This window comes from Equus asinus, chromosome 2 (genome assembly GCF_041296235.1).
Source record: "Equus asinus isolate D_3611 breed Donkey chromosome 2, EquAss-T2T_v2, whole genome shotgun sequence".
Taxonomy (NCBI): domain Eukaryota; kingdom Metazoa; phylum Chordata; class Mammalia; order Perissodactyla; family Equidae; genus Equus; species Equus asinus.
Window position 1 is genome coordinate 129,078,545 of NC_091791.1, and position 26,387 is coordinate 129,104,931.

Here is a 26,387-nt window from a genome sequence, read left to right on the forward strand (position 1 = left end):
GCCTCCAGCCTGTACAAGCAGTGGGGAGTGGGATGGAGAATGGGAGAAGTTTGCTAGGTGTGGATTTCTTTGAAGAAGGATGCAGGAGTGCTGAGCACAGTGCCTCCAGTCCCCTATGGGGAGGAAAATCAGAGCTCCCTCCCCCACCAAGCAAGGAGAGCAACCATTCAGAGAGCTTGATCTGGAGGCCCAGTGTTTGGGGTATAAGGACTGGTGCCTGATTCTCCCCTGAAAAGTATCTAAAGGCCAAAACTTGGCTGGAGGGTCTGGGAGGGCAGAGTGGAGACAGCAGGCTGGAGTGGGAGTAGCCTGTGTTTCTAGGGCTTGCAGGGGCAGGAGGTGCTGGGTTTTTCCCATGAGCTACGTGGGTACCATGGAAAGCTGGACTTAGGTTGTCTAGCAAGGACCTCATCAAAGAAGATTGCTCACCAGGGTTAGGTGACCCCAAAAGACAGGTGATGTGTGGTGTGTACCTGTGGCGTACAGGAGGTGGGGGGAGGGTCATAAGGTGATGTGCAGAGGAGACCCCCAGTGAGGCAGAGGTTCTCCAAAGGACCAACCAAAGTGCCCTGAGAGAGGAGAATCCAGAACTCAGACATCTGCCAACGAGGACAGCACCACCAGATTACAAAGAGCACCAATCCTATCGAGATCCTCTGCCCAGTGACCTCTCCTCTGCTCCATCCTGGAGGAATTAACAAGGCAGGGTGGGCAGGGAGGGGAACTAAGAGAGTGAAGGAGCCAGCCAAGCCCTCTCGTCCCCACTGCAGGCCCAGCCCAGGGGAGGAAAGAAGCTTTAAGTTGGATGAGAGACTGAAATGTTTATATCTGACTAGACTTTCTTTTAATGTACCATATCTATACACAAAATCCTTTCAAGGAAAATAGATAATATGAAATTAGTGGTGAAAAGAATCAAAGAGTTGGTTTATAACTTGAAGAGGATCTAGGCCAGTGCTGTCCAATAGAAGTTTCTCTGATGATGAAAATGTTCTATTTCCGTACCGTTCAATGCAGAGACACAGATCTGTGCTAAGCACACAAGGCGCTAAGGGTGCAGGTCTAGATGGTGACGTTACTGATGTCTGAGGTTAATACTAAAAGGACAGGCATTCAATCAACAAAGCTATCCCCTCCCACGGACACCTTTTTTGGACTTTTTGATACTTGAAAACAAGACTGCTCATTAAACTTACAATAGACCAGAAAACTGCCCAAGAGTCTTGCAGGGATGGGGCAGGGCATCCAAAGAAGTGGGTTGAACACAGTGGTGGGAAAAGAATAGTTATTTTCTAGTTATATCCTTACTGAATCCAATTTGTCCTCTAAACCAAGTAACATGCGCATCACAACCTAGGAGTCTACGCTCCTTGGTTACATGTCCTTTGGCAAATCACCTTGTGCCTCAGTTTCCTCATCTGTAAAATGAGAATAATATAACCTTGCCTGTCTACCTCAAATGACTTAATATGCAAGAAAGCACATTATGAACCTGTGCCTGAAAACCTGGATCATTTGTAACACATTCTGGCACTGTTTACTCATTTAAAAAGAACACCAGGTTGGTATGGTTTTGTTAAGAAAACAAACAGCAGCTCCATAATTGTGTTACACCTCAGCTCCTCAAAGTTGCTGGCACACGCCTCAGCCACATACTTGTAATGCAATCAGGAACAGTTTTGCAGAACCACTCATCCCAGGTTGCACTTCCATAACACGCAGGGGAACTTGGGGAGGGAGGGGGAGCGGAAGATCGGAGGAGGGAAGATTCTGAGTTTTCCTCTGTCTGAGAGGAACCGCATTCCAGGATGCTTGGTCAACTCTACTCCCAGGAATGTCTACGCCTCGTTCCCTCTCTCCTTCAGGTGTCTGCCCAAAGCTGTCTCTTCACCTAAGGCTTCCCTGACGCTATATAAACCAGGCTCCCTCTCCCAGCCCAGCCTATTTCTTTTTCTCCACAGCATCACCATCACACATACCGCGTCCTGATTCATTTAAATTTCTCCCTCTGTCCACTAGGATACGAGCTCCATGAGATCATGTTTTGTCACTACTTTATCCCCAAGCCCTAGCAGAGTATCTGCTTTATAGTCCGAACCTAATTCACTGAATTAATGAATGATGCTTCATCATCTTATGACCCATGTAATTTCAAGATAAGTGGAAATATTGTGAATTAGCACATTAAAAAATGTCCAAAGTCACTTTAGGAGCGATTTATGAGTGATTTATAAAAATGAGTTATGCTTTTATGAGTGATTTATAAAAATCAGTTGTGCTTTTGAGTTTCTATGTGACTCCCCCAAAATTTGTTTTCACAGGATTTATACAAGGTCTGGCAGCAAAATGTTTGTTGGTGCCTCTTGTTGCAAAAATGCAACACAAGTTATATTTACATGTTCAAAAGATTCTTTTCTTCACTGAGTTGGGCCCTAGCGAAGTTAAAATGCATAGGGGTACCTAATAAAATTCATTGTGGAATAAAATCTTAGTTATTAAACGGGCTCTGCTCTGAACGGAATAGAATAAATTCCCCCAGAGGGGAAATCATTCTTTGGGCTGCAATAACAGCAGCCAGAGCAATATATAACCCCAGGGGCCAGATGAAACTCTGCCAAGGGCTGAAAGTTTGCCACCCCTGCTCAGTAGACTCTGTTTTAGGATACCCCACCCTGCTCACACATACCTATCTGATTGGTAGTCTGTAGCCGTGCCCACACCTCTTCAAAACACTGACAATCTAGCCCAAATCCTTGTTCCTCCTGACCCAATTCAAAATTAATGTTTGGGGAATAGGAGAGCATATGTGTGTCTGTGTGTGTGCGACTCGTGTGTTATTTCACTTTGATAGTTTGCTTTGGCAAACTGCTCCCAGCTTGCAACGTTTTGACAGATTGAAGGCTACCAGGGCTTTTGGCAAACAAATCATACACTCCCCTCCAGGCAGTGGGGAAGCCACATTCCTACCAAGACTTTCCGAATCACCTTGCAGTAGAAACAACCCAACATCTCACACCAGTCAGGAAAAAAAAAAGTTATGCCATTTACCAAGCACTGTTCTAGATTTTAAACACTCCATCATTTCATTTCCTCATGTAGAAAACAATGCTCGTTGAAATTCAGTACAAGATTTACATCATGGAACTGGGCTCTGGGCTTCTCTATTTGCCTTAGCCAAGCCCTCCCCACTCCCACCCCAGCCCTTCCTCAACTGCAGTGAGGGTGGATCGTGTCACAGCCGCTGGGTACCTTGGATCAGCTCAGCAAACTCAACAACACTGGAGCATATCAAGTAACAAAACAAGGAAAACAGCAAAAAAAAGAACTTTACTACTTTTCTTCTTCAGTTAATACAATCCAAGAGATATTTTGGGAGCAGCCTGATCACTAGTAAAATTATACCAACCTTAGCAAAAGAGAGGCAAAATCTTAGCATTGAAGCGAAATCTCAACCTACAGCGCTCTGGAGATCAAAAATTTTTGCTAAGCATGCATTTTACCCTGTTCAGCTCAACCCTCTGCCTTCCTCTGACAGCAGTTAAGAGAAAAGGCAGCAAGAGAGGGAGATGGGTTACAAATGACATTAGCCAATGAAGACTTGATGGTTACCACTGATCTCAACGCTTACAAGTACTAATTCATTTAATCTCCACAACCATCCTATCGGATACTTTTATTATACCCATTTTGCAGGTGAGGACATTGAGGCACAGAGAGGCTTTTATGGAAGGGCACGCATACCTACTAAGTGGCAAAGCCTGATTTCAATGCCAGCAGTCAGACTCTTGGCCTGGACCCTTGACCACTGTGCTCCAGGGCCTCATTAGGACACAACACACCTTTAAACCAAGCATTTGCCATTTCATCACATGAGTTTTCTTCCCTAGTCTGTATGAGGCTGTGGCTTCACACATCCATTTTACTTTCTGTCATTGCTTGCAAAAATAATCAGAAAATAAGTGGGATACTTCATTTATCCAGCCTCACTCTAAAAACATTCTAAATTTTAAAATAATTGAAGCTAACCATTTAAATCCCAAACTTTAAAAAAATGCATTCTGTCTATTTCCCCTGCTTTCTTATGCAGAGTATGCTGAGCTTAAGTAACCTTTGTTAGATGGCTCAGAGTCACCAGTGTGAATGGCAATCAATTTGTGCAGCCCTAAAGCAGAGCAGGTGGAGAGCCCAGAAGCTTGGGGCTTTCTGAATCCAGCTGGCCTTTTGCTGTCTCTTCCCTGCTGTCAGGCATCACTGACTATACTATGGATGAGCCTGCATCCTCTTAACTCAGCTCCCTTCAGATCAGCCTTGCCCTCGTAAACCTTTAGACCACCAAGCTGCAGCCAAACCAAGACCAAAGAGGCTCTGGGAAAAGAAGTGCCTGGCTTTCGTGGAGTAAATGTTTCCTTTTTATTGCATGGACTTAAGGATACCTAGTCTCATTGCACACAGGTTTTTATTGCTTATTTCCAGGTTCTTGACTCTTGCAGCCATTTGTATTTTCTGGACCAGGACTTCTGGAAAAGTGAGGTGTGCTGTCATGGCACAGCTTTTTAAAACACAAAACCCTTTGCTAAATTCCCCTACTGAATGGTAGTTCCTCGAGAAAAGGGTTTCTGATACATGTTTGCAGCTAGTAGAACAATCATCACAGTCTTGGTCCAAACTCAGGGCTGATAAACAGCAAATGAGTATAAGAATGGAAGGAAAGAATGAAGTGTGGGGAGAAAGAAGATTGAGAAGGAAGGAGGAAATATCAGTCACTAAAGAAATGCAAAATGCTGCTGTGACCAACACTGTTCATTAATAAAGTGCTTTCTAAATACATCCCAGAATTCTCTGCTGGAAAAATAGAAGAACTGGAAAACGGAAGATAATCCTAAAAGGTGGATTTCTACAAGTTGGAGTTATTGGTTCTGATCCCTGGGGGGTCAATGTTAACCTGAGGCATATAAATCCACTGGGGTACATAAGCAATGGGTAGTTGGCAGCCCAATGATCGCACCTTGACTCTATTGTACCCTTTTTGGTACAGAATGTTCTAGCAAATCCCACAGTCAAGTACTGAGTGATGAGGACATGGTCCAGATGCAGGACTGTGCCAGGCATTAAGAAAAATCAATGCTGTCTGAATGCCTGCCATCATTTTATAGGTAGGGGTTTGCCAGGGCAGTCCTCCAAAAAACTATTTTATTTCCTCCTAGCCTCCTGCCTACCATTCAGAGGGTCCTACTGGGCTTCCCAGAAAAGATTCCAGCAGGTTCTTCCCTGGCACACTTGTATTCTTCTGCTCCCACCAGATGAGTCGTGTTCATATAGATTCAACCATGTTCCCAAACCTGTTTATATCAATTGCTTTGTAATCACATAAAATATTCAAATAGTACACAAACCCATGAAATAGAGCACAAAAAGAGTTGTTAGCTGATTCTACAAAAATGAAGCTGAATGCTTTGGAAAGACTCAATAAAGGCAAGTAGCCAAGAAAAAAACTTCTGGCAAATTAGGTGTGGATGAGACAACTGTAAATGATTAAGGACAAAAATAACAAAAATCTAGAATCATTCTGCACTCTGATTGCTTTGCAAATGTCTTTAAATTCTCACTCCACTTTAAAGAAACCCAAATGGAAATCTTAGATAATGCTTATAGGTGTGGTCTTCACAAGGAAGACAATCAGGGGTTCATGCTCAAAGAAAAGTCGTTGGCCCCACGTCAAAAAATTGGTGAGTGAATGTACATGTGTTTTAAGTTAAAAATAAACTGTTAAAGGTGTGTGTGTATTATTTCTGCTTTAACCTATTTTTGTAATTAATGATCCTGATCAAGAAACAACAATTTTCTACTTTATTTCTTTTAACAAAAGATAATTATTAATTTATTCATTCAATATTCAACAAATATTCATTCAGCATCAGCTGGGTAGTGATTTAGATGTGGGTTACACAAACTCTGTCCTGTCTTATCAACACCATGAAGTTTAATACTTATGATCCAAGCCTGGCCTCTTCTCCTCTTCCTTCTCCTCCTGTCCCTCTGCCCTCCTCCCCCTCTTTCTTATCTTCTTCTTCCTTCCCCTCTTTCTCCTCCTCCTCCACCCCATTTCTTGGTCACGGACATAGGGACACTGATTGACCCCATGACCCTTCCCAATTAACACATATTTCCCTACCCCTGAGGGAAGTCTCAGTTTTCACTGATCAATCATCACTCAAATATCACTATTTGGGACATTCTCTTTCTCACACTTACAAACATACTTTCTCAACCCATTTCTTTCTTTCTTTCTATATTCAGGATCTTTTTCAGTTGCCCTAAAACAGCCACCTTTCTCTTTCTTACCTCAATCCCTTCTGGTTGTATTTCTAAGCAAACTAGCTGACAGGCATTACAGCAATACACTTTTACTGAAGCGTATATCGAGGAAAAGAAAAGCCTTACGTTTCCGAAGACTAAAACCAAACACTTGACCTAGGGGCATCAACCTGTAACACCCTGAAAATGATCAAGAACTGCCCTTCATCAGATCTATAAAAATCACCATCTAACTCTGTAATCTTTCTAATTACATCTGCATTTCTTCAAAAACTATTCAAAATAAGAATCACTAAATCAATTTTATTTCCTGCCAATTCAACCACTTATTTGGCTTTTTTCAATAGTTTTGTTTTCATCTATGTTTTCATTTCAAACACAAAATATGTTAACAATACTAAAACACTCCTCGAGGTCAAGGAAGAGCCCTGACCAAGCCAACTGGCTCTAGAGACTTCGCTGGCTGGCCATGGTAGGTAGCTATCATCACCTGTTTATATGACTTCTAGGGAGAAAATTGTGTCTCCTTCCCTAATGTGAACACACACATAAAGATGTAACTGTGCATACAACAAAAGGTGCGCAATTTGGAGCAAGATTTTAAGAAATATAAACACTTCTATATCGTTTAGTGCTGTTTCCTCTCTAATTTGTAACAGGTGACAAACATTCCTTACTCTAGACTTGACCCATACTTGGGTCCAAAAGGATTTTACTTGCCCTGCATTTTGCATGGCATCCAGAGCTTGCCCAAGGTTCAATGACAGCTCGCTAACCAACTCCATTAAGTATTCAAATCTTATGTCTCTTCTGCTGCTGGCTTAACTGTGATTCTCTTTATTACTACAGACTCTGAGCAGGGCCGAGACACTCTTGCTACGTTAACAATCAGGGCTTCTCCATCTCTTTAATAAGGAGAAAGCTGGCCTTCTGTTTCTCTGTGGGGATTTTTAAACTAAATCTCTCCATATCAGAATTGTGAATCCCCTTAAAAGTTTTTTCCTCTCAGGGATTATCTTAGCAGCTAACTTCTAATCTTGCCCTGTTTTCTGTACAGGTAGAGAAATCCTCCAACTTTTCCAACTGATCTTTATGCATTTGGTTGCCTTGATAAATATTTAAAAGCCCTTAATTTGTGTGTGTGTGTGTGTGTGTATGTGTTTCTCATCTACCAATTTTACCAAAGACCTCTCACTCATAAGGTAACCATAGCCCTTTCCCCAGAACATTTTGAAAAGCATTCAAACAAAAGACACTCTAGTTTTGGGGGTTTTTTCAGGTTAAAATATATTTGCATGGCCCTAGAAGCAGAATGTAGAATGGTTTACGAGTGCCTGGCTTATGAAGAAGGAGACTTGATGGAAATCTCCCGCTGAGCGCTCCCAAAGAATCACCTCTACTCAGAACTCATATTTTCCTTCCCAGTCCTTACAGCAGGACTCAGAGAAATGTCCTGCTGAGCAGCCCTGTTCAAACAACCCCTTCAGCAGGACGCTGATCCTGCAGGCCTGTCACGATTTCCTGAGTTCAGCCCAGAGGGCAGCAAGACCACATCTAGCTTTCCACTACTCCCGTCCTGCTAATTTCTAATCTGTGGGCAATTTCTCCAAAATAATGCACAGCGTGGAGGTAAGCCCACCAGGCCTTCCTTGAAAGGAGATGGCCTCCATACCACAGATCATTACCGGAGGTTAACTGTCTGCAGGAGCATCAATTAAAATTCCAAGACATCAAAAAAAAACTTCGCAAAAGGGACTTCTCCAAATGAACGCCCTTCCTTTGCAGTCTGGGTGCACACATTTTTGAGGGTCTTCAGTACTTGTAGGAGCCTTTCTGATGGCAGCCACACTTATACTTGCTTACCACATGGTGAACCCACGTTTGGTCATCCACTGCTCTTTTCAATCAAGTTCAATATCTGACTATGACCGCCACTTCTCTGTGCCCCATTGGGTCCTAGTGTTCAAATAAGCTGTGGTCCTGAAGTGACCCAGTGGTACAGCTGCATTTCTCACTCCCCTGCGGTTTTACAGCAGTATGTCAGAGCTCCCACACATAGGATGCATATTTCATGTCTTGAACTATCTTTCAAATTATTTTCTAAACTATGGTTAAAAAAATGCACACATGCTACTTTAGATTAGATACCACATATTAGCCCTAAAGAGTCTTGGGCTGCCCTGTTAACAGCTGGATTTTGCAGAGGCCTCAGAATGGAGCTTTTCCTGCCTTCTCTGATGCTTGTGAATGCCATTGATGAAGAAGGTTGAAGCTCTGCGTGGGTGTTTGGACTTCAGGCCTGCACATGTCCATTCATGTAAAATTATACAAGCAACCACAGACTAAAGCTCACATACTCTCAATTAAATGCCAGGCATAGGCCCAAGAGCATCTGCCTGGCAAATGCTCTAGCCTTGATCAGGCAATCACATGTGGCATCATCCTAATAACACATTATATAGACCATTTTACTATTTATTGTAAGTCCTGGGCATTTGGGGCTAGTTGTATAGCTATGAAAAAAAAAAAAAAAACTACAAGATATCCTTAGTGATCCAAGTTTGAAACAAAAAGTTCTTCCTTTCCCTCTTTTTCGATTCTGAATCAACTTATTTAAAGAGGATCCTGAGATTGCAAGATGAGCTCCACCAAAGAACTGTTACCAATTGAATTACTTACCTGTGTGGATCAAGATTTTCTTAACACTGTGCAGCTAAAACAGGTCACAGAATAAACGAGATTCTGAGGCCAATGTCTAAGCTCTCATCCATAAATCCTGATTTCCAATGTTGGAGTTTAACATAACAGACTCATTTATCTCATAAGGTTTAAATATTACAAATTTGAACTTATAAAATAAATTTATCTTAATAGAATACTGCCATTGGCTATTTTATATAATGATATTTTTACATAGGATTTTGATTAAAGAATTTTTAAAAGGGTCTATTAGTTTAAAGAAAAGTTGGAAAACAGCCTCAGCGACGTGGACTACGGTTCCCGAGAACAGAGCCCCTCTCCTGACTCTGCCCTAGAGGAAAGTGGCCCCCAGGAGTTACGCTCTCTGAGCAACAGTTTTCTTTGTGTGCGTGTGTGAGGAAGACTGGCGCTGAGCTAACATCCGTTGCCAATCTTCCTCTTTTTGCTTGAGGAAGATTGTCGCTGAGCTAATATCTGTGCCAATCTTTCTCTATTTTTTTGTATGTGAGATGCTGCCACAGCACGGCTTGATGAGCAGTGTGTAGGTCCATGCCTGGGATCTGAACCCGCAAACCCCTGGCTGCCAAAGTGGACAGTGCAAACTTAATGATTTGGCCACAGGTCCAGCCCCTGAGCAACGATTTTCTGATCTACAAAACAGAGGTAATACTATTTCTTCTATGGACTGCCCATGGTTGATATTAGGATCAAATGAAATATGCAGATGAAAGATATAGATGTTTTCAGCAGAAGGGAGCACAGAGGTCACCTTTTAAGTATAGCAGATCAATTAAGTCAAAATCTGTGGGGATGCAGCCAGAGAACAATATTTTTTCAAGTTCTTCAGATAATTCCATTGTGCAACTATGATAAATATCCACTGATCCAGTAACACCTTTATTAAAAAAAAAAAAAATCTGAGGCCTACAGGACTCCTAGCAAATAGCAGGGCACAGCCTAGAAACCAAGCCACTTGGATCTCAGTCAAAGCACCTCCTTGCACAGGACACAGATCCCCAGGCCTCGGTGGCCTTTGTGAATAGCAAACTTATTCACATATGTACATAGTCTATCAAAAATGTCAGTGAGAGGCAGACCCTCAAGGCTGGTTACTAAAAGAAACTATATAGTAAAACTCAAATATCAAATTTCTTATTCTCCTATTTTCTTTTTAAAAGGTTTTCTACTGACCTGAAAGACTCCATGAAACGGGGAACAACCATGATGCTGGGGGTCCCAGGAAAAGCAAGGGCTCCTCGGAGATGTTGCCAATTTTCTGCAGATGAGAGTGGTGTTCAAATCCTACAGAAGGAAAAACAATGCTATTTTTAGCATCATTTTCTTAGAAAGATTCTAGAGCTTAAGTCAGCCAATGAAACCAGAAGTGAGCAAATGGAAGACACTGAAACAAAAATGCCACTACCCATTTATGGTAACCAGATTTTCAAACTGAAATCTGATTATGTATGAATATGAGGTAGCAAATTTACTGGACACTCAGTACAGTGACTGTTCCACAGAAGATGTTCAATAAATTACTATTAGTATAATGACCTCAGACTCCAAGCTAATAGCAGAATTGGCATTAGGCAAACCTGCACTGGAAATCTAGCTCCATCTGTTAAAGGCTACTAGACCACAGGAAACTCATTTCACCCTTATGTGTCTTGGTTTCCCCAGCTGTACAGTAGGGGTAAAAAATACTGCTTAACAATAAAAATAGACGGCATACTGATATACGCTACAACATGGATGAACTCTGAAAACATCATCCTACATAAAAGAAGCCAGACACAAAAGGCCACATATATTGTATGATCCCATTCATAGGAAATGTCCAGAAAAAGCAAATCTATAGAGACAGAAAGTATATTAGTGGTTGCCAGGGTCATGGGGTGGAGAGGGGTCATGGGGAGGGTAAAATGTTTCCTCCTGGGGTGACAAAAATGTTCTAAAGTTAGATTGTGGTGATGGTTGCACAACCCTGTGAGTATCCTAAAAGCCATTGACTTGTATGCTCTAAATTGGTGAAGTGAATGGTACATGAATTACATCTCAACTGTTTAAAAATTGTTTAAACTGTTTAAAAAATACTGCCTACAGGGGCTGGCCTGGTGGCACAGCAGTTAAGTTTGCACATTCTGCTTCAGCGGCCCAGGGCTCGCCGGTTCCGATCCCGGGTGCGGACATGGCACCACGTGGCAAGCCATGCTGTGGTAGGCGTCCCACATATAAAGTAGAGGAAGATGGATATGGATGTTAGCTCAGGGCCAGTCTTCCTCAGCAAAAAGAGGAGGATTGGAAGCAGATGTTAGCTCAGGGCTAATCTTCCTCAAAAATAAAAATAATACTGCCTCCAGAACTGCTGCAGGTCGTGAAGATTAAATAAATGAACACATGTATATGCTTAGTCCAGCACTAGAGTAGAGTGACCCGCAATAACAAGTAGCTCTGATGATACTGATGAAAGAAGAGGTGAAGCAACACTTAAAATGTGTTATCATAGTAAAAACAGGAAGGTAAAACCCCTTGCCAACAAACCCTGCCTTATTCAGAGGCCCTCACTAAACAGAATTTCTAAACATTGTCAAGCGAGCCAGCAGTTTCAAAAGTCAATTATAAATAGCATCAAAAATCGGGGGATGGGAGAGTTGGTTGGAACATAATGTAACTTGAGAAGAAAAACCATGGGCCAGCCTCCCCTCCTCTCGCACCTCCTTTCAGGGAAAGACAAACAAATGAAGCAAGTTTTCAAGGTGTGCCCAGGGGTCCTCTCTAATAAAGCCAGAGTCTTCCACAAGCATTGATTTCCGAAGTCTTCCCAGGACTTCAGATTTCCTCTCCCTAGAAATGGGGGATGGAGAGACAAATTGTAACCATTTAAGAAAAGACAATCATGAGAATCAGAAAATTCCATTTGCAGGGGAGAATAATCAAGATTTCAAAAGTTACCACAAGTCCTTGCTAGGGGTTATTAAGAAAGTAAAGCCTCTTAATTGTAATCACCCCTAATTAGCCATCAGCAACTCATGAAATTACTCATGGTATTGAAGACCCTTAGAGTCTTGGGTCTCAGCCAGAAGTTACACTGAGATACACCAGGAAGAAAGCCAACAAGTGCAAATTGGAACAGTCAATACTCCTCTGAATCCGAGGTGCGGGCTTCCTGCTCTTGGCTGGGGAGCAGGTATGCACAAAGACGGGATTTAAGTCGGGAGTCACGGGAAATCTCTGCCAAGCTCCTGATAACGATCAACTAATAAGTAACTATTTGTTCAATACATGGTGCGCTCAGGTCCTCTCCAAGGTGCTATGCGATTCAAGAGAAGGATGAGTCCAGACAGGGTCTCACTTTACGATCTAGCTTTGGTGGATAAAGATGTAGGGACGTGTTGTTGTCTGGGAAAAGGATGGTGTTATCCGGAACAACACAGGGTAGATGGTGTTTCATAGAGACCCTAAGTACAAATCGAGCTAGTTCAAGAGAAGGAGAGTCCTTCTGGGCGGGCATCAGCAAGGAAGATGGGACTTAAAACCAGCCCTTAGCCTACACAGGCTACAGATGAACAAGCAAGAGGAGTTGGTAAGAGTACACACTGTAATCCAAAAGACCTGGTCTGAGACCAACATCCCCATTTATTAACCAGATGACCCTTGGCAATTAACCCTTTTATCTTTCAATTTCCTCACCTGTAAAGTGAGGATGATGTTTGGGGCCAGCCTGGTGGGGTAATGGTTAAGTTCTCACACTCTGCTTCAGCGGCCCAGGGTTCACAGGCCCAGATCCTGGGTGTGGACCTAGCACCACTAGTCAAACTATGCTGTGGCGGCATCCCACATAAAACAGAGGAAGATTGGCCCAGATGTTAGCTCAGGGCCAATCTTCTTCCCCTCCAAAACACACACACACACACACACACAAATGGGGACACTGTTTATAATCACCTCATAGGGTTGTTGGGACTATTAAATATTTATTGAGATTGCATGACCTGGGTGCTAGACACACACCACAGCAGGCCTCTGCTGTGTGGTCCCTGCCCTCAAGGAAATTACAGCCTAGATGCTAGAGGGCTATACACTTTAAACAAACTGAAACATATACAGGTATAAAAATAAAACTGTGATAAAAGTCATTAAAGAAAGTCCAAGGTGCCTCAAAAAGCATCCTAGGCAGGGGCCAGCCCAGTGGCATAGCGGTTTAGTTCGCAGCTCCACTTCGGCAGCCCGGGGTTCACCGGTTTGCATCCCAAGTCCGGACCTAGGCACCACTTGTCAAGTCATGCTGTGGCAGGCATCCCAGATATAATGTACAGGAAGATGGGCACAGATGTTAGCTCAGGGCCAGTCTTCCTCAGCAAAAAGAGGAGGATTGGCGGCGGATGTTAGCTCAGAGCTAATCTTCCTGAAAAAAAAATAAATATCCTAGGCAGTGGTCAGAGAAGGTCCCTCTGAGAAGTGACTTTCATTCTGGGGCTTGAGAGGGGAGCTGGAGGCAGCCAGGGGAGGAGGGCAGGGGGCATCCCAGGGAAGGGGAATCACAAGTGTAAAGGTGTGCGAGGAACTGGGAGGGAGGAGGAGGCAGTGTGGCGGGAAGACAGCGAAGGAAGGAGGACATGGGGAGAGGTTACCCTCCACTGAGAGGTAAAACTCCCAGAGTATGGTAAAGGAATGGCTGAGGAGGACAAGGGAAAGCGAGGTGCCAGACGCCTCCCTACAGATTTCCAGTGGATGGAGGTGGCAAAGGAGGGGCTAGCGGAGCTTTTCTGGTTTTGCCAGAAAGGAAGGGCAATGTTGAGGGAGGTATTTGTGACGGAAAGCAGCGGTTTCCAAATCTGACAAGAAGTCACCCAGAAAAGCATCTTAAATTATCAAAACATTTTGAAAATAGATTTACAGCTGCTGCAGATAACCATGAACCTCGTCCTCTGTGAGTATTTTGCCTTCGGATATTTGCTGATAATAGAATGAAGCCATCATGATTAGTACGTCATTTTAAAATATGGCTTCTTTCATCTTTATCTCATCCTTTTAAATTTATATTTCAAATATATGTTTTATGTGGTCACATCATAAACTGATAGGTTAAAAAAATAACCAAACATAGATTGGAGTAATACACTCAAACAGTTTTTACTGACGGAGTGTGCAATCCAAAAAAAAATTTTGGAGGCCACTAATCTAGAATGTTTTTTGACCAACTTCTTGTCAGCTTCAATGAGTCACTCTTTTCTCAGGATGTGGGTGACGAGCCTGTCCCAGCTCTGCCATTTCCTCAGTGCTCGCTTGTGCTTCCATGATCAGGACTGTGGTAAATCGGCTCTGCTTTTCAAACTGTGGGTCATGACCCATGAGTCTGTCATCAAATCAATTTCACGGGTCATGACCTACACTTTTTTTAATGAAATAGAAAAGAATGAGAGAAGAGAAAATTCTAGTGTTACTATGCACAGTAAGGCTAAGTACTTCTTACTGTGGCTCACAGTCAGAAAGTTTAAAATCGGGAAGACCAGATTCTAACTGTGATGGGAGGAATACAACCGTGAAGACGACACAAGGCCATGTTACCCAAGCCCTTGAAAAACAGCGCCAGGAGGATTTTGAGGAGATGGGCAAGAAAGAGCCATTTAGGTTCTGGAGTAGGGAGGGGCCTAATGAAAGTGAGGTTTCCGGAAAATGCGTTTGGCAACAGAGCACCAGGCAAGCTGGCTGAGTAAACAGGCTATCTGTGGAGCCGTGTCCGCCTTTTGAGGTTTGCTGCTGTTGATTTATAACCTTTCTTGACAGTGAACAAAAAAATCGAACAATCTAGTTTCTGTTAGAACATACACTCCCTGGGGGATGGAGGCCCCACCTCTCCTTTCCACAAAGATCCTACAGGAAGGCTGATTCGGTTCAGGCCAAAGTCGCAGTCCCCACATACCAGGAGGAAGTGGCAGGGGGCTCCAAGGCTCAGGACAGCAGGGACACAAAGAAGGACTGGGATGAATCTAACCCAGGCCAGAAGATGGCTCCCCTCACCCCAGAAGATGCCACTGTGCGCTGGACAACCACGCTATTCCGCTACCCCTTACCCATAGGTCCAACTCTGAGTATCTTTCCCGCCCCTTCTCCTCACGGCCTGACAGAGCTTCTGGAAGACCCTGCCTGATTTCAGCCTACATCCTAGACGAGAAGGATCTGCTCAGCCTCTCATGTCTGGGTTCAGGAATGGCCCACTTTGAGGCCACATCCCAACTACAGGCGCCGGTTCCACCTCCCTCTCTCCCACACACAGGCTTCTCCCTCTGGAACTCCCACAATGTACAGTAACCACCCAGACAAACAAAAGCCCGAGTCCCTGACGGAGAGGAAGTGACTCACCAGCACAAGAATGAGGACCAGGGATTTCAGAGGGAGGCAGTTCCAGACCCCAAATCAGGCCCAGTAACACATGGTGAGGGCGAGTCTCAGAACCTGCCCACTCCTCTAAGAAAGCCGCTCTCTGAGGGCCCTGACAGAATAGAAGCCTCTGCACTGGGCCTACAGCCTGCCCAATCCTGTCTCCATCAGCATCACCAACACGTTCTCCTGCCCTGCCACCATTTATGCAAACTTCTGGCAGAACCCTGGCCCGCTGTTCGCACTGCCCCCTTCCTGACATTCCAGTTGTCTGAGGACAAAAGTACCAGGATGTGGGCTCTCCATATCAGTGTGTCCAACCCTCCTCTGTCTTCCATTATCAAGAAAGTGGAAGAGGAGTCAGAAATCAACTTTTACTACGCACCTGATAGGGGACATGAGTCATGTTATTTAATCCTCACAGCAAAACTGAGGCCACCTAGAGTGTCGAGGGTAGGGCTGGGACTTGAATACTGACCACTGACAGCTGAGCTGCTCCTCTTTTCGCTCTATTAGACTCACTGTCTCCCACCTAGGAAAGAATCACGCATAGCCAGACACTCAACAAATGAATGAAAGGATAAATGAATCAGTGAATGGATGCCATCCCAAGGGACTCTGTGTACCTCACAGATTTGCTGGGGGATAAAACATTTCAGGGCATAACGGTTTATTGTGCCATGATCATCACCTACAGCAAAGTGAGCCACGATGAACAACTTAATAATCTATTATGTCAGATAACAATAATAATGTGGCTGAGGATCAAACAGTTACCATGAGTGGTTATCATGGGTTAGGTGGTATTCTAAGCACCTCACATGTATTAACTCATTTTATCCTCACAAGAACCCTTTGAAGAAGGTACCACTGGGGAATGGAGGTACAGAGAAGTTTAGTAACTTTTCCAAAGTCACCCAGCTAGTTGGTGGGAGAGTCAGGATTCAAACCCAGGCAGCCTGAGCCCAAAGTTTATGTACTTAACCATCATTCAACACTGCCTTCTACCTGCATACAGAAAGGATTGGCTTAAATCATCAAAACAGAGGCTGACTATGTCTGTTGCTGGTTCAGGTCTTTTCCCAGGTGTCATCTCGAGTAAGAGTTTGGAGATAAAGGAACATTCTAGGCCTCAGTGGATAAGCTGCATAGACTCCTCAAATCACAACATAGCAGACTGGCCCCATGTCTCCTGCAGGGCTGGCAGCAGTCACCCTGAGGTCCTGGAGTATTCATATGTGGGGCAATCTAGTCACCAACTAAGGAGCATTCAGTGCCTATTGGGTTAAGCTTCATGCAAGATACTAAATATGACAGGGAGGGACCCCTGTCCTTAAGGAGTTTACACTCTTACTGACGCAAATCAATAAATAAGTAAGTACATAAATGAATATTTCCTTAACAATGATAAATTACATGAGAATGAGTGCTCCATGGCTGGCACAGGCAAAAAGGAACCCCAGAATTCCAAGGAAGTAAATAGCACAGTAGACTTCTATGGTTAGCACTTACATTATTCTTGCTATATATGGTCACGCGCCCCATAACAACGTTTTGGTCAATGACAGATCGCACGTACAATGGTGGTCCCAAAAGATTATACCATATAGCCTAGGTGTGTAGTAGGCTACAGCATCTTGGTTTGTATAAGTACACTCTATGATGTTCACAAAACGACAGAATCACATTTCTCAGAAGGTATCCCCGTCATTAAACGATGCATGACTGTACTAGGCATGCACTAAGAACTTCATGTAATGGCTCATTTAATCTCCTAACAACTCTATGAAGTAGTTACTCGTACTGCCCCCAGGTTACAGCGGAGAAAACTGAGGCACAGAAAGGTTAGTGGATTTTCCCAAGACCCACAGCTACTAAGTGGCAGTACATGTTTGAAACCCAGGCAGTCTGGCTCCAGAGTGCTCTGAACTCTACCTTGACTGCCTCCTGGGTGTTTGGGGATGCCTCCATGGACCAGGTGGGCTTTAAGGAATCAGAAGAACTAGAGCCAGCATCTCAAGCACAAGGAACTAATAGCTGGATGAGGGATGAGGTCTGGGGAAAGATGAAAGCTTCTGGCGCCTTCAAAAAAAAAAAAAAAACAAGGGACTCGTGTGTTTTGGGAATGAACAAACTCGCTACTGGAGAGAGAGCATAGAGTGAATGAATGACACAGGGCAGAGGACCAAGGATCCAACCGGTGCCCAGCAGACCAAAAGAGGAGGCAAAGAAGGAGCCAGCACAGGAGTGGAAATCAAGGAGGAGGCTGTCCTACACTGTCCTAAGGTGGTGGTCAGGCCAAATAAGGATGTGCAGGGTGTCCCCCACACCCTTTACCTGAGAAGACACAATGGATTTTGGAGAAAGAGCTTTGGCTGGAGAAGCAAGAAGCTGCCAAGAAGAGCAGCCAGAAAACAAGAGGCAGATAAAGGGGAGTTCTTATTTCTTCAAGATATGTCCCACTTAATATGAAAAGATTATTCAGAGCAAGCGAGAAGAATAAAGGGAGGGATATCCTTTGAATAGACATCATTAACAATATGGTGGGCAAATCAGCCAGCCAACAGTGAGAGGTACAGGACAGGGTCTAGAAGCTTAAAAGAGAAGGGGTTCTCTCCTCCTCTAACAAACACCAGACACGCTCTGTTTCTGCTTGGCCCTTATGGATGGGGAGCTCCTGAAGGCAAGGGATATGTTTTACTCATCTTTACATCTTTACTCATCTTTGCCTGGTACAGGTAGCCATGCAACAAGAGTTTGATGAATTAACAGATGAACGAACGAATGGATGAATGAATGAAGGATGAACAGCATGTGTCTCTAACAGACTTTCACTGCTTTGAAAGCAGGGACCATGTCTGATTTCTCTCTGTCTGCTATTGCTGATGCTCAGCAAACATCTACAGACTGCCCTAGGAACAGAATGGAGGCGCTAACCCACCATGGATGTGTGCTGCCTCCACGGAGAGTGCAACCCTCCCAAGCCCTCTGGTGGCCGTCATCACTCGCCACAGCCCTTTCAGGAAATCCTGCCCCAGGCAGCAGGGGATTCAGGGAAGCTGACCTTGGAGCCCCCGCCCAGTCACATTTCCAGCCTCTTCCTACTGGGCTGAGCCCAGCCAGGGGAATGCTCCCCTAAACCCCCTCTGCTCTCGGTCTTTGTTCCTACCCCCTTGCAGAGACCATCCTTTTTTCTCTGTCATTTTCAAACTCAGCCACAGAACTCATTTCCTCCCATCAAACCTCCATACTGCAAACTGGCTGGCTGGCCCACAGCAATGTGAAAACCCATAGAATTTGAATTAAGAAAAAATGTTGAGAAGCTCTATTAAAACTCCCTGGATACTTTCAAGCTAACACATTACAGTGGGTTTTGTTACTCATTAAAGAAAACACCTTACTTCTCCTTTCTTACCTGGAGGAATTAGGTAGTCAGCACAGATTAGTTAAGGATTTCAACACAAACTGCATCATTTTCATGGTCATTAACACTGATGTGGTTTATATTTGTTTCCAGTCCTAAAAAGTGTTTCCCAGGTAACTAAGGAAAACGTTCAAGGGCAGAAATATCAGGCAGGCAAGATATTTAAAATTAGTGAGCCATTTGTTCCTGCTTCTGCACAAAGTTGCTTTTTCAATTTCTGATGACACGATACTGCAGATCTAAGGGGAGACATGCATTTGGAGTAAAAGCAATTTCTCTTCCCCAAATATTACACTGTCATTTGATTTACAGCACTTGATAAACCTGGTTAAATTTCTTTACTGCTGTATAAATCCCATATGCAGAACTCCAAGCTAGCAGCCGTCACAGTGTGTCCCTACGCTTCGTGCTTGTCTTTCCTCTCCATAACACGGGACTACGGAAGAGTAAAGATTTTTCCCAAGACTTATTTTTTATATTCCCGGTGCCTAGAACAGGGCCTTGGGCACAGCAGGTGTTCTGTTGATGACAGAAAGAATTTACATTCGGTCTCACTGGGACGGCCTTCACTTCAAGCATGAGCACGCTGCGTTTCCAAGACACTTGCTCAGCCCAGGATCTGAATAGACACTTCACTCTTCTGTAGTAACTGCTAATCGTTTGTGAAATTAACACCATCGATGACATTCTCTGCCCTACTCCTGGAGCCTCCGACACACAAATAAACAGCTGTAATGGGATGCAGGCCACCCTACCTAGGACTCAAAGATATCTAGAGACAGGCTCCAGCCTTCCTCCCCACTCAGACTCAACCTTTCTCCAGCATCCTCTGCCAAGAGCAGTCTGTAATCCCTGGGTTGTAGTTATCAAAGGAAACAAGATCAGACTACCACAAGCTGAGCTCTGCATGGGAGCCGAAGATTTTCAAACGAACTACCCAGGCCTTCTCCAAGATGATGATCCATCTCATCCCCCAAACCAATATATTCTCCAGTTGCCCTGGTCAAAGGCAGGTGGCCATGGGACTAACGGCAGCTTTGGCTCAGGCTGAGCCACCCTCCTAGTCCACCTTCCCTTCCTTCTCTTCCTTCTGATACAAGGCTCAGGTCCTGCCATCTACAAATGGCCTCTTGCCACTCTGGCAAGCACCTGTGTACATCTGCATGTGTCTATGCACACATGCACACACACATCAGAGAAGGAGGGTGGGCCAAGTGCACTAACACTAAAGTAACAAGCTCATAGAGAGCAGTATCACATTCATTCACAAAATAGGTCTAGGTGAGACTTCAGGGCTGGGTAGAACATAGCAAATGGGATATTCTTTTGGAAAAAAAAATCTGTCTATAAAATTATACCTGTTTATTGAGGAAAAACTGAAAACTACAGAAAAACATAAAGAGGAAAGTTATAATTACTCATAATCCAGGTTAACCACATGAAACTCTTTAGCGTTCTTCCTTCTGGTCTTTTTTTCTATGCTTAATGCTTATACATATTATCTTCATATTTTACATATGCAAAATCACACATACAGCTTTACATTCTACGTTTCACTTTAAATCATAAGCATCTCATTAGTAATATGCAGAAACATTTCTATGGAAGCCAGATAATATATCTAATAGGTTCCTTATTATTGGAATCTGTGATGAACATCTTGGTATAAAATTCTTTATCTGCTTCTCTGCTTAGTTCCTAAAAACAGAATCACTAAGCCAAAAGGTATGACTATTTAAGGTCCTTCATAGCTGTGGGTTATTTTCAAAAACAGTGTATCCACCTGAAATCCCACACGCAGTGGATGACACATTTGCTAATAATGTTAGCATTATAATCTTGCCTAATTTGATACATAATCAGTTACAGTAGGTTAACTGCAGCAACAAACCATCTCAGAATTTCAACGGCTTAGCACTACAAAAACTTTTTGGCTCAGTTCACTGTCTAATGTGGGTTGGCAGGGGCATTCTGCTCCACATAGGCACGCAGGCATCCAGGGACCAAGTCTCTTTCCATCTAGTGGCTCCGCCGTTGTCTAGGGCCTCAGAATCCTCAGCTGGTTTTTTCCATCCAGTGAGCAAACAAGGGAAAAGAGAAAGCATGGAGGACGGAACTAGTGGCTTCACAAAGGTAGCTTAAATCACGGCCACTCACAACCCATTACCCAGCTTAGTCAGATAGCCACACCTAACTGCAAGAAAGTGTGGAAAACGTGGTCTGCTTATATTCCCAGGAGGAAACCTTTTGGTGAACAACTTTGCCTGGATAAAGTGGGCATTCAGTGTGTGTGTCACAATCGGCAAAAATCCCCAAGTAAATCACTTTAATATGTATTCCTCACATTACTAGTAAAGTTGAAACAGATTTTTTTAATTAAGATTATGATAGTTAACAACCTTGTGAAATTACAGTTGTACATTATTGTTAGTCATGTTGTAGGTCCACCACTTCACCCCTTGTGCCCTCTCCCCACTCCCCAGATTTCTTTTTTTATTAGCCATGTGTACTATCTCTTCTGTGAAGTTTTTACCTCTTTTTCCAGTTTTTTTGTAGAGCTCACAGTGTTTTGAATTGATCTTTAAGAAGCTCTTTCTATATTAAGGATGTTAACTCTTTTTGTCAAGTTTTTTCAGTTTGATTTTTTTCTTTTAACTTTCTTGATAATTTTTATGTAAATAAGTTTTTATTTTATGTCTTTAAATCTATCAATTATTTCCTTTGTGACTTTTCAGGTTGACATCACAAAATCACAAAGCACAAAAAAACTAGGAGATTCTAACCCAACTCCCCAATTTCAGTATTTTGTAATCATGATTCACAGACAAATAAACTGATACTCAATGAAATAAGACGACTGATAGAAGGCATTGCAGCTAATTAGAGGCAAATCCAGGACTAGGGATTTGAAATTTTTTTAAGTGTATAATACAGGACAGGCTGTGCTAAACACTTTACAAACATTATTTTATTTTATTTTATTATTATTTTTTAAATTAAATTTTTTAAATTTACTTTTAATTGGAGTAACATTGGATTATAACATTATATAGTTTTCAGATGTACATCGTAATATATTTCAAATTCTGTGTAGATTACACCATGTTCACCACCCAAACACTAATTATAGCTCATCCCCTCACATGTGAGCCTAATCACCCCTTTTGCCCTCCCCACCCTTCCCCTGTGGTAACCACCAATCCAATCTCCATTGCTATGTGTCAAAAGTTATTTTAATTGATTTTCAAGACAACCCTATGATATCCCCATTTTACAGAAAAGGAAACTGAGGCTTCAAGCAGTGAAGCAATATGCTGGAGGTCACAGAGCTAGTAAGTAGCAGAAAGATGATCTGACCCCAAGCCCAACTGATTGCTGGAGACATGGCTTGTCTTAGCACTACATTAAACTGCCTCTCAGGTCCCCTGAAACACTACATCAAATAGACATTTCCAGGAGAGCTGCTTGTGTTCACATTTCCCTGGTGCACAACTCGCAGCCTGCAGCCTGGGCTTCAGCCAAGGGAGATGCTGTGCATGAGGTTGTGCCCTGCCTGTTCACTCCAAGACGGCTTTGGCCTTGAGTCCAGGATATTTTCTCAGTGCCCCCATACATTTGCCCATCCAGAACGCAATCCGGCTCTCTGTGCCTCAGCCACCATAAATCAGCCAGCCACGCGCTTTGCCCTTGGTGCTTCTGAACATCAAGGGAAAGGATTTGCCTTTTCCTACTTGGCTCGTGGGGCTTCTGCATTGACATGTGAGTTATGTCACTATTTTTTTAAGCGATAGAAATCTAGTCAATGATTTGTAGCAATCACTGCTGTGCAATGTATGCTGAAAGGCTCCATATAGCCTTACAGAAGGAAGCAGAAACCCAGCAAATTAGTCTTACTTCCTTGACATGATTCTGTGATGGGCTGGTATTAGGTAAAGCTGAAATCAGGTGCCGTCATTAAAAGATTATGATAATGTGAAACAGACACTCACCCCGAGAATTAGGAAATATTTTCCAGGAAACCAAGAAAGGCAAGTCACTGGAGTCAAAGGTCACCCAGAGATCAAGGGGGGGGCAATAAAAGGCAATTGGGTTTAGCAAGAATAAAACTGTTACCATAGCCTTTTTGTTGAACTCCATCATCCGTGGCCACACAAATCTGTTCTCTTCCTCTCTTTTCTGCCTTGTTGGCTCTCCCTGTGACCCAAACCAGGAGTAGAAAAATATCAACAATAACCCAGCCCCTACTAATGAGCTGTGTACGCAGGTTAAGGACTCTTACACTCTGACTTCTTTGATTATTATCTCATGCTGTGGTCTCAAAAATCCAATATCTCAAGACCTACCCTCTCCTTCAGACCGCTTTCCTGTATGACTAGTTTCCTCCTGCTGAAGGCCACCCAAGATGAATAAAAAAAGGACCCAGACACCATTTCTACAGCATGCCCTCCTGCCAAGCTTTCCTATTTCAGTGGTGGCAACACCATCCTTCCAGAGAATAAAGCTCAAAGCTTACCTGGGCTTCTGTGAATCTCCCTCCTGTGTGCCCTGGGCCCAGTCTCAAGCCAACTCTCAATTCTTCATTTGTATTCTCTGTCAGATTAACTCTCTCCTCTTCACTCCCTCTTCCACCAGCCTTTTCCAAATCATCATTCAGGTGATTACAGTTAGTGTTTCTCTGATTTCCCTGTGCACCTTTGTCAAAAATCAGATGGGCATACTTCCGGGTTCTCTATTCTGTTCCACTGATCTGTGTGCCTCTCCCTCTGCCAAAACCATACTGTCTTGATTACTGTAGCTATCTAACTCTTGAAACCTGGTAGACTGATTCCTCCTTCTTTATTCTTCTTTTTCAAAATTATTTTCAGAAGTTTGACTATGACATATCTTGGTACGGATTTCGTTGGGTTTATCCTAGGAATTCACTAAACTTCTTGAATCTGTAGATTTATGTCTTATCCTAACTTTAGGAAGTTTTCAGCGATTAGTTCATCAAGTACTTTTTAAGCCCCACCCTCTTTCATCTCTCGTAGGATTTCAAAGACACAAATGTTAGTTTTTGTTATAGTCCTGCAGGTCCCTGAGGATCTGTCCTTTTTTTCTTTCCCCAGTCTATTTTCTCTCTCTTATTCAGACTGGGGAATTTTTATGGTTATATCTTCAAATTCACTGATTCTTTCCTTTGTCATTTCCATTCTGCTGTTTGTCTCGCCCAGTGAGACTTTATTTCAGTTATATTTTTCAGTTCTAAAGTTTTCATTCGGTTCTTCTTTATGTGTTCTATTTCTTTGCTGAGACTAAATTTTTTTCTCATTTGTTTTAAGCATGTTCATAATTGCTCACTGAAGCATTTTTATGATGGCTGCTTTAAAATCTGTCAGATAATTCTCACATCTCTGTCATCTCAGTGTTGGCATCTATTGATTGTCTTTTTTCATTCAGTTTGAGATATTCCTGGTTCTTGGTATGACAAATGATTGTCACTTGAAACCTGGACATTTTAGGTATTATCTTATGAGACTCCAGATCTTATTTAAACTTTTCATTTTAGCTGGCTTCCTCAAACACTGCTCCAGCAGAGGAAGGGGGACCCAACCTCATTATAGTTAAGTGGGGACAGAAATCTAGGTTCCCCACTCTGCCTCCGCTGACACCCGAGGGGGAAGGGGGTCTCATCATTACTACTGAGCAGTGGTGGGAGCTTCAGTTCCCCAACAGCCCTCCACTGAAACTTCCCTGGATGAGAGGGGGCAGGAGTACCTCATTACTGTCCCTAATGTGGCCTCCACCAGCACCACTGGTGTCAGGGGTGGGGGGCAGGGAGATAGGAGGGGATGCATGGCCTCATTACTGCTGGGTGATGGTAAGAAACCTGACTCTCCACCAGGCCTCCTCTGACCACCCCAGGTGGCTGCTCAGTGGGAGCGGAAGTCCAGCCTTCTCACATGTCTCAACGGAGAGAAATAGGCCCTCAGAAATGGTCTAGGCTATCACCATTCATTTAGAAATAAAGAATTAGTGACCCCAGAGATGGAGAATGGATTGCTGGAGGTCAAATGGAATGTCAGTGGCAAAGTCAAGCCTCAATGCCTATGCCCTTGGCTTCAAGATCACTTGTCTATAAACCAAAGAGCCTCTAAAGCACAGGAAGAATGCCAGCCCCCAACACGACATAATAATGAAAAATCTCACCCACCAAAGGATAGTGGCTGCCTCCCTTCACATCCTGCCAGACCCCAGCCAGAAAGCACACGTGGTTAAGCACCATCGTTCCCTAAACAACACAAACACACGTCTACTCAAGACAGGCCTTCCATCCAACATACACAGCCAAAGCTCGCTTGGAAGCCAAGAACTACAGCATCACAGTCACCTTCGGGGCTGGTGGTCTTCCATCTGGAGAGGATCCTGGCTTTCCTACCGTTGGAATCCCTGATACCAAGATACACTCAGGAGCTGCAGAACTCAGAGCAGCCAGCAGGCCAGGCGCCCTCCTCCTGGCAGAAGAGCAGGGTCGACACCCAGCTGGAGGCGCCTTCCTTGGACCTGAGGCCTCTTGTCTGGCCCCCGCCTGTGGTCTCAGCACACTGCTTATTCTCCAGCAAGGGAAAGCTGGTGACCCGGGAGGGAAACTGCTTTCTAACAGCCTTTGTTTTTGTTTCCATTTTAAAAGGTTAGTGACTTTACTGCATGTGGAAAGAACCAAAGTAACAATTTCAAAGAGGCTCAGCATGTTTTGGAGCTGATCAAATATACAGAACTTTTGGGTGGGGAGGAAAAGAAAGGGAAGAGAGGGAACAAAGTTGATCCCACATTCACCATGTGCCAGACATACACCGTGGTGCCCCTTCCATGCCTTCCCCTGGCTTCTGCAAGAAATATTCCAGCCAGAATCACGTTCCAAAGCCCTTCCCATAGGCCATCAGGCTGTTGAGAGTCAGGCCGAGCTGCTAGGCTCCAGGATGGTATACAATAATGAACAATTTTATGGTATACAATTTGAATCATGAAATGGAATGATATAACAATATTAATAAAGTCATATGATGTCTAAATTTTGAAATAATATGATTTAAATTTTTAAATTCATTAAAATAACTACTTAAAGTATTACAAATTTTGCTGAATTAACTGCCTTCGTTAGTATCATACAGGCTGATAAATACCCACAATCTTTTGATAGAACTTGTGAATTAAGCTACACCCTTATGAGCACTGGAACTTACATGAGTGATTTAGTCGATTATCAGAATATTTTAACATTCACTCTTTTTACAATTTAAAACAACTTTCAAATACTGTAGTCATCTAGACCACGGGCAGCAAACTGGCCAGTGGCTCAAACCTGGTCCACGACCTGTTTTTGTCACATTTTCAAGTGGTTGAACAAATATCAAAAGAATACTATTTTATGACATGAAAATTATATGAAATTCAAACTGCAGGGTCCATAACGTTTCCCTGGAACACAGCCCTGCCCATTCATTTACGTATTGTCTATGGCTGCTTTCGTGCTCAAAAGGCAGAGTTGATTAGTTGCAACAAAGACCATACAGCCTGTAAAACCGAA

General features: G+C 43.4%; 1 protein-coding gene across 5 annotated transcripts in view; it reads right to left on the reverse strand.

Moving 5' to 3' along the window:
• Positions 1-26,387, reverse strand: part of THSD4 (thrombospondin type 1 domain containing 4) — a 546,849-nt gene that overhangs the window by 509,557 nt on the left and 10,905 nt on the right. For 3 of the 5 annotated variants that reach the window (XM_044764622.2, XM_070498902.1, XM_070498906.1), the window contains exon 2: positions 10,207-10,317. In XM_044764622.2, coding sequence (XP_044620557.2) covers positions 10,207-10,238 — 32 coding nt within the window. In that variant the 5' untranslated portion in view covers positions 10,239-10,317. Of the gene's footprint in view, positions 1-10,206; positions 10,318-11,729; positions 11,860-26,387 lie in introns of those variants that run through there. The other 2 variants (XM_070498910.1, XM_070498915.1) reach the window with 2 other exon arrangements.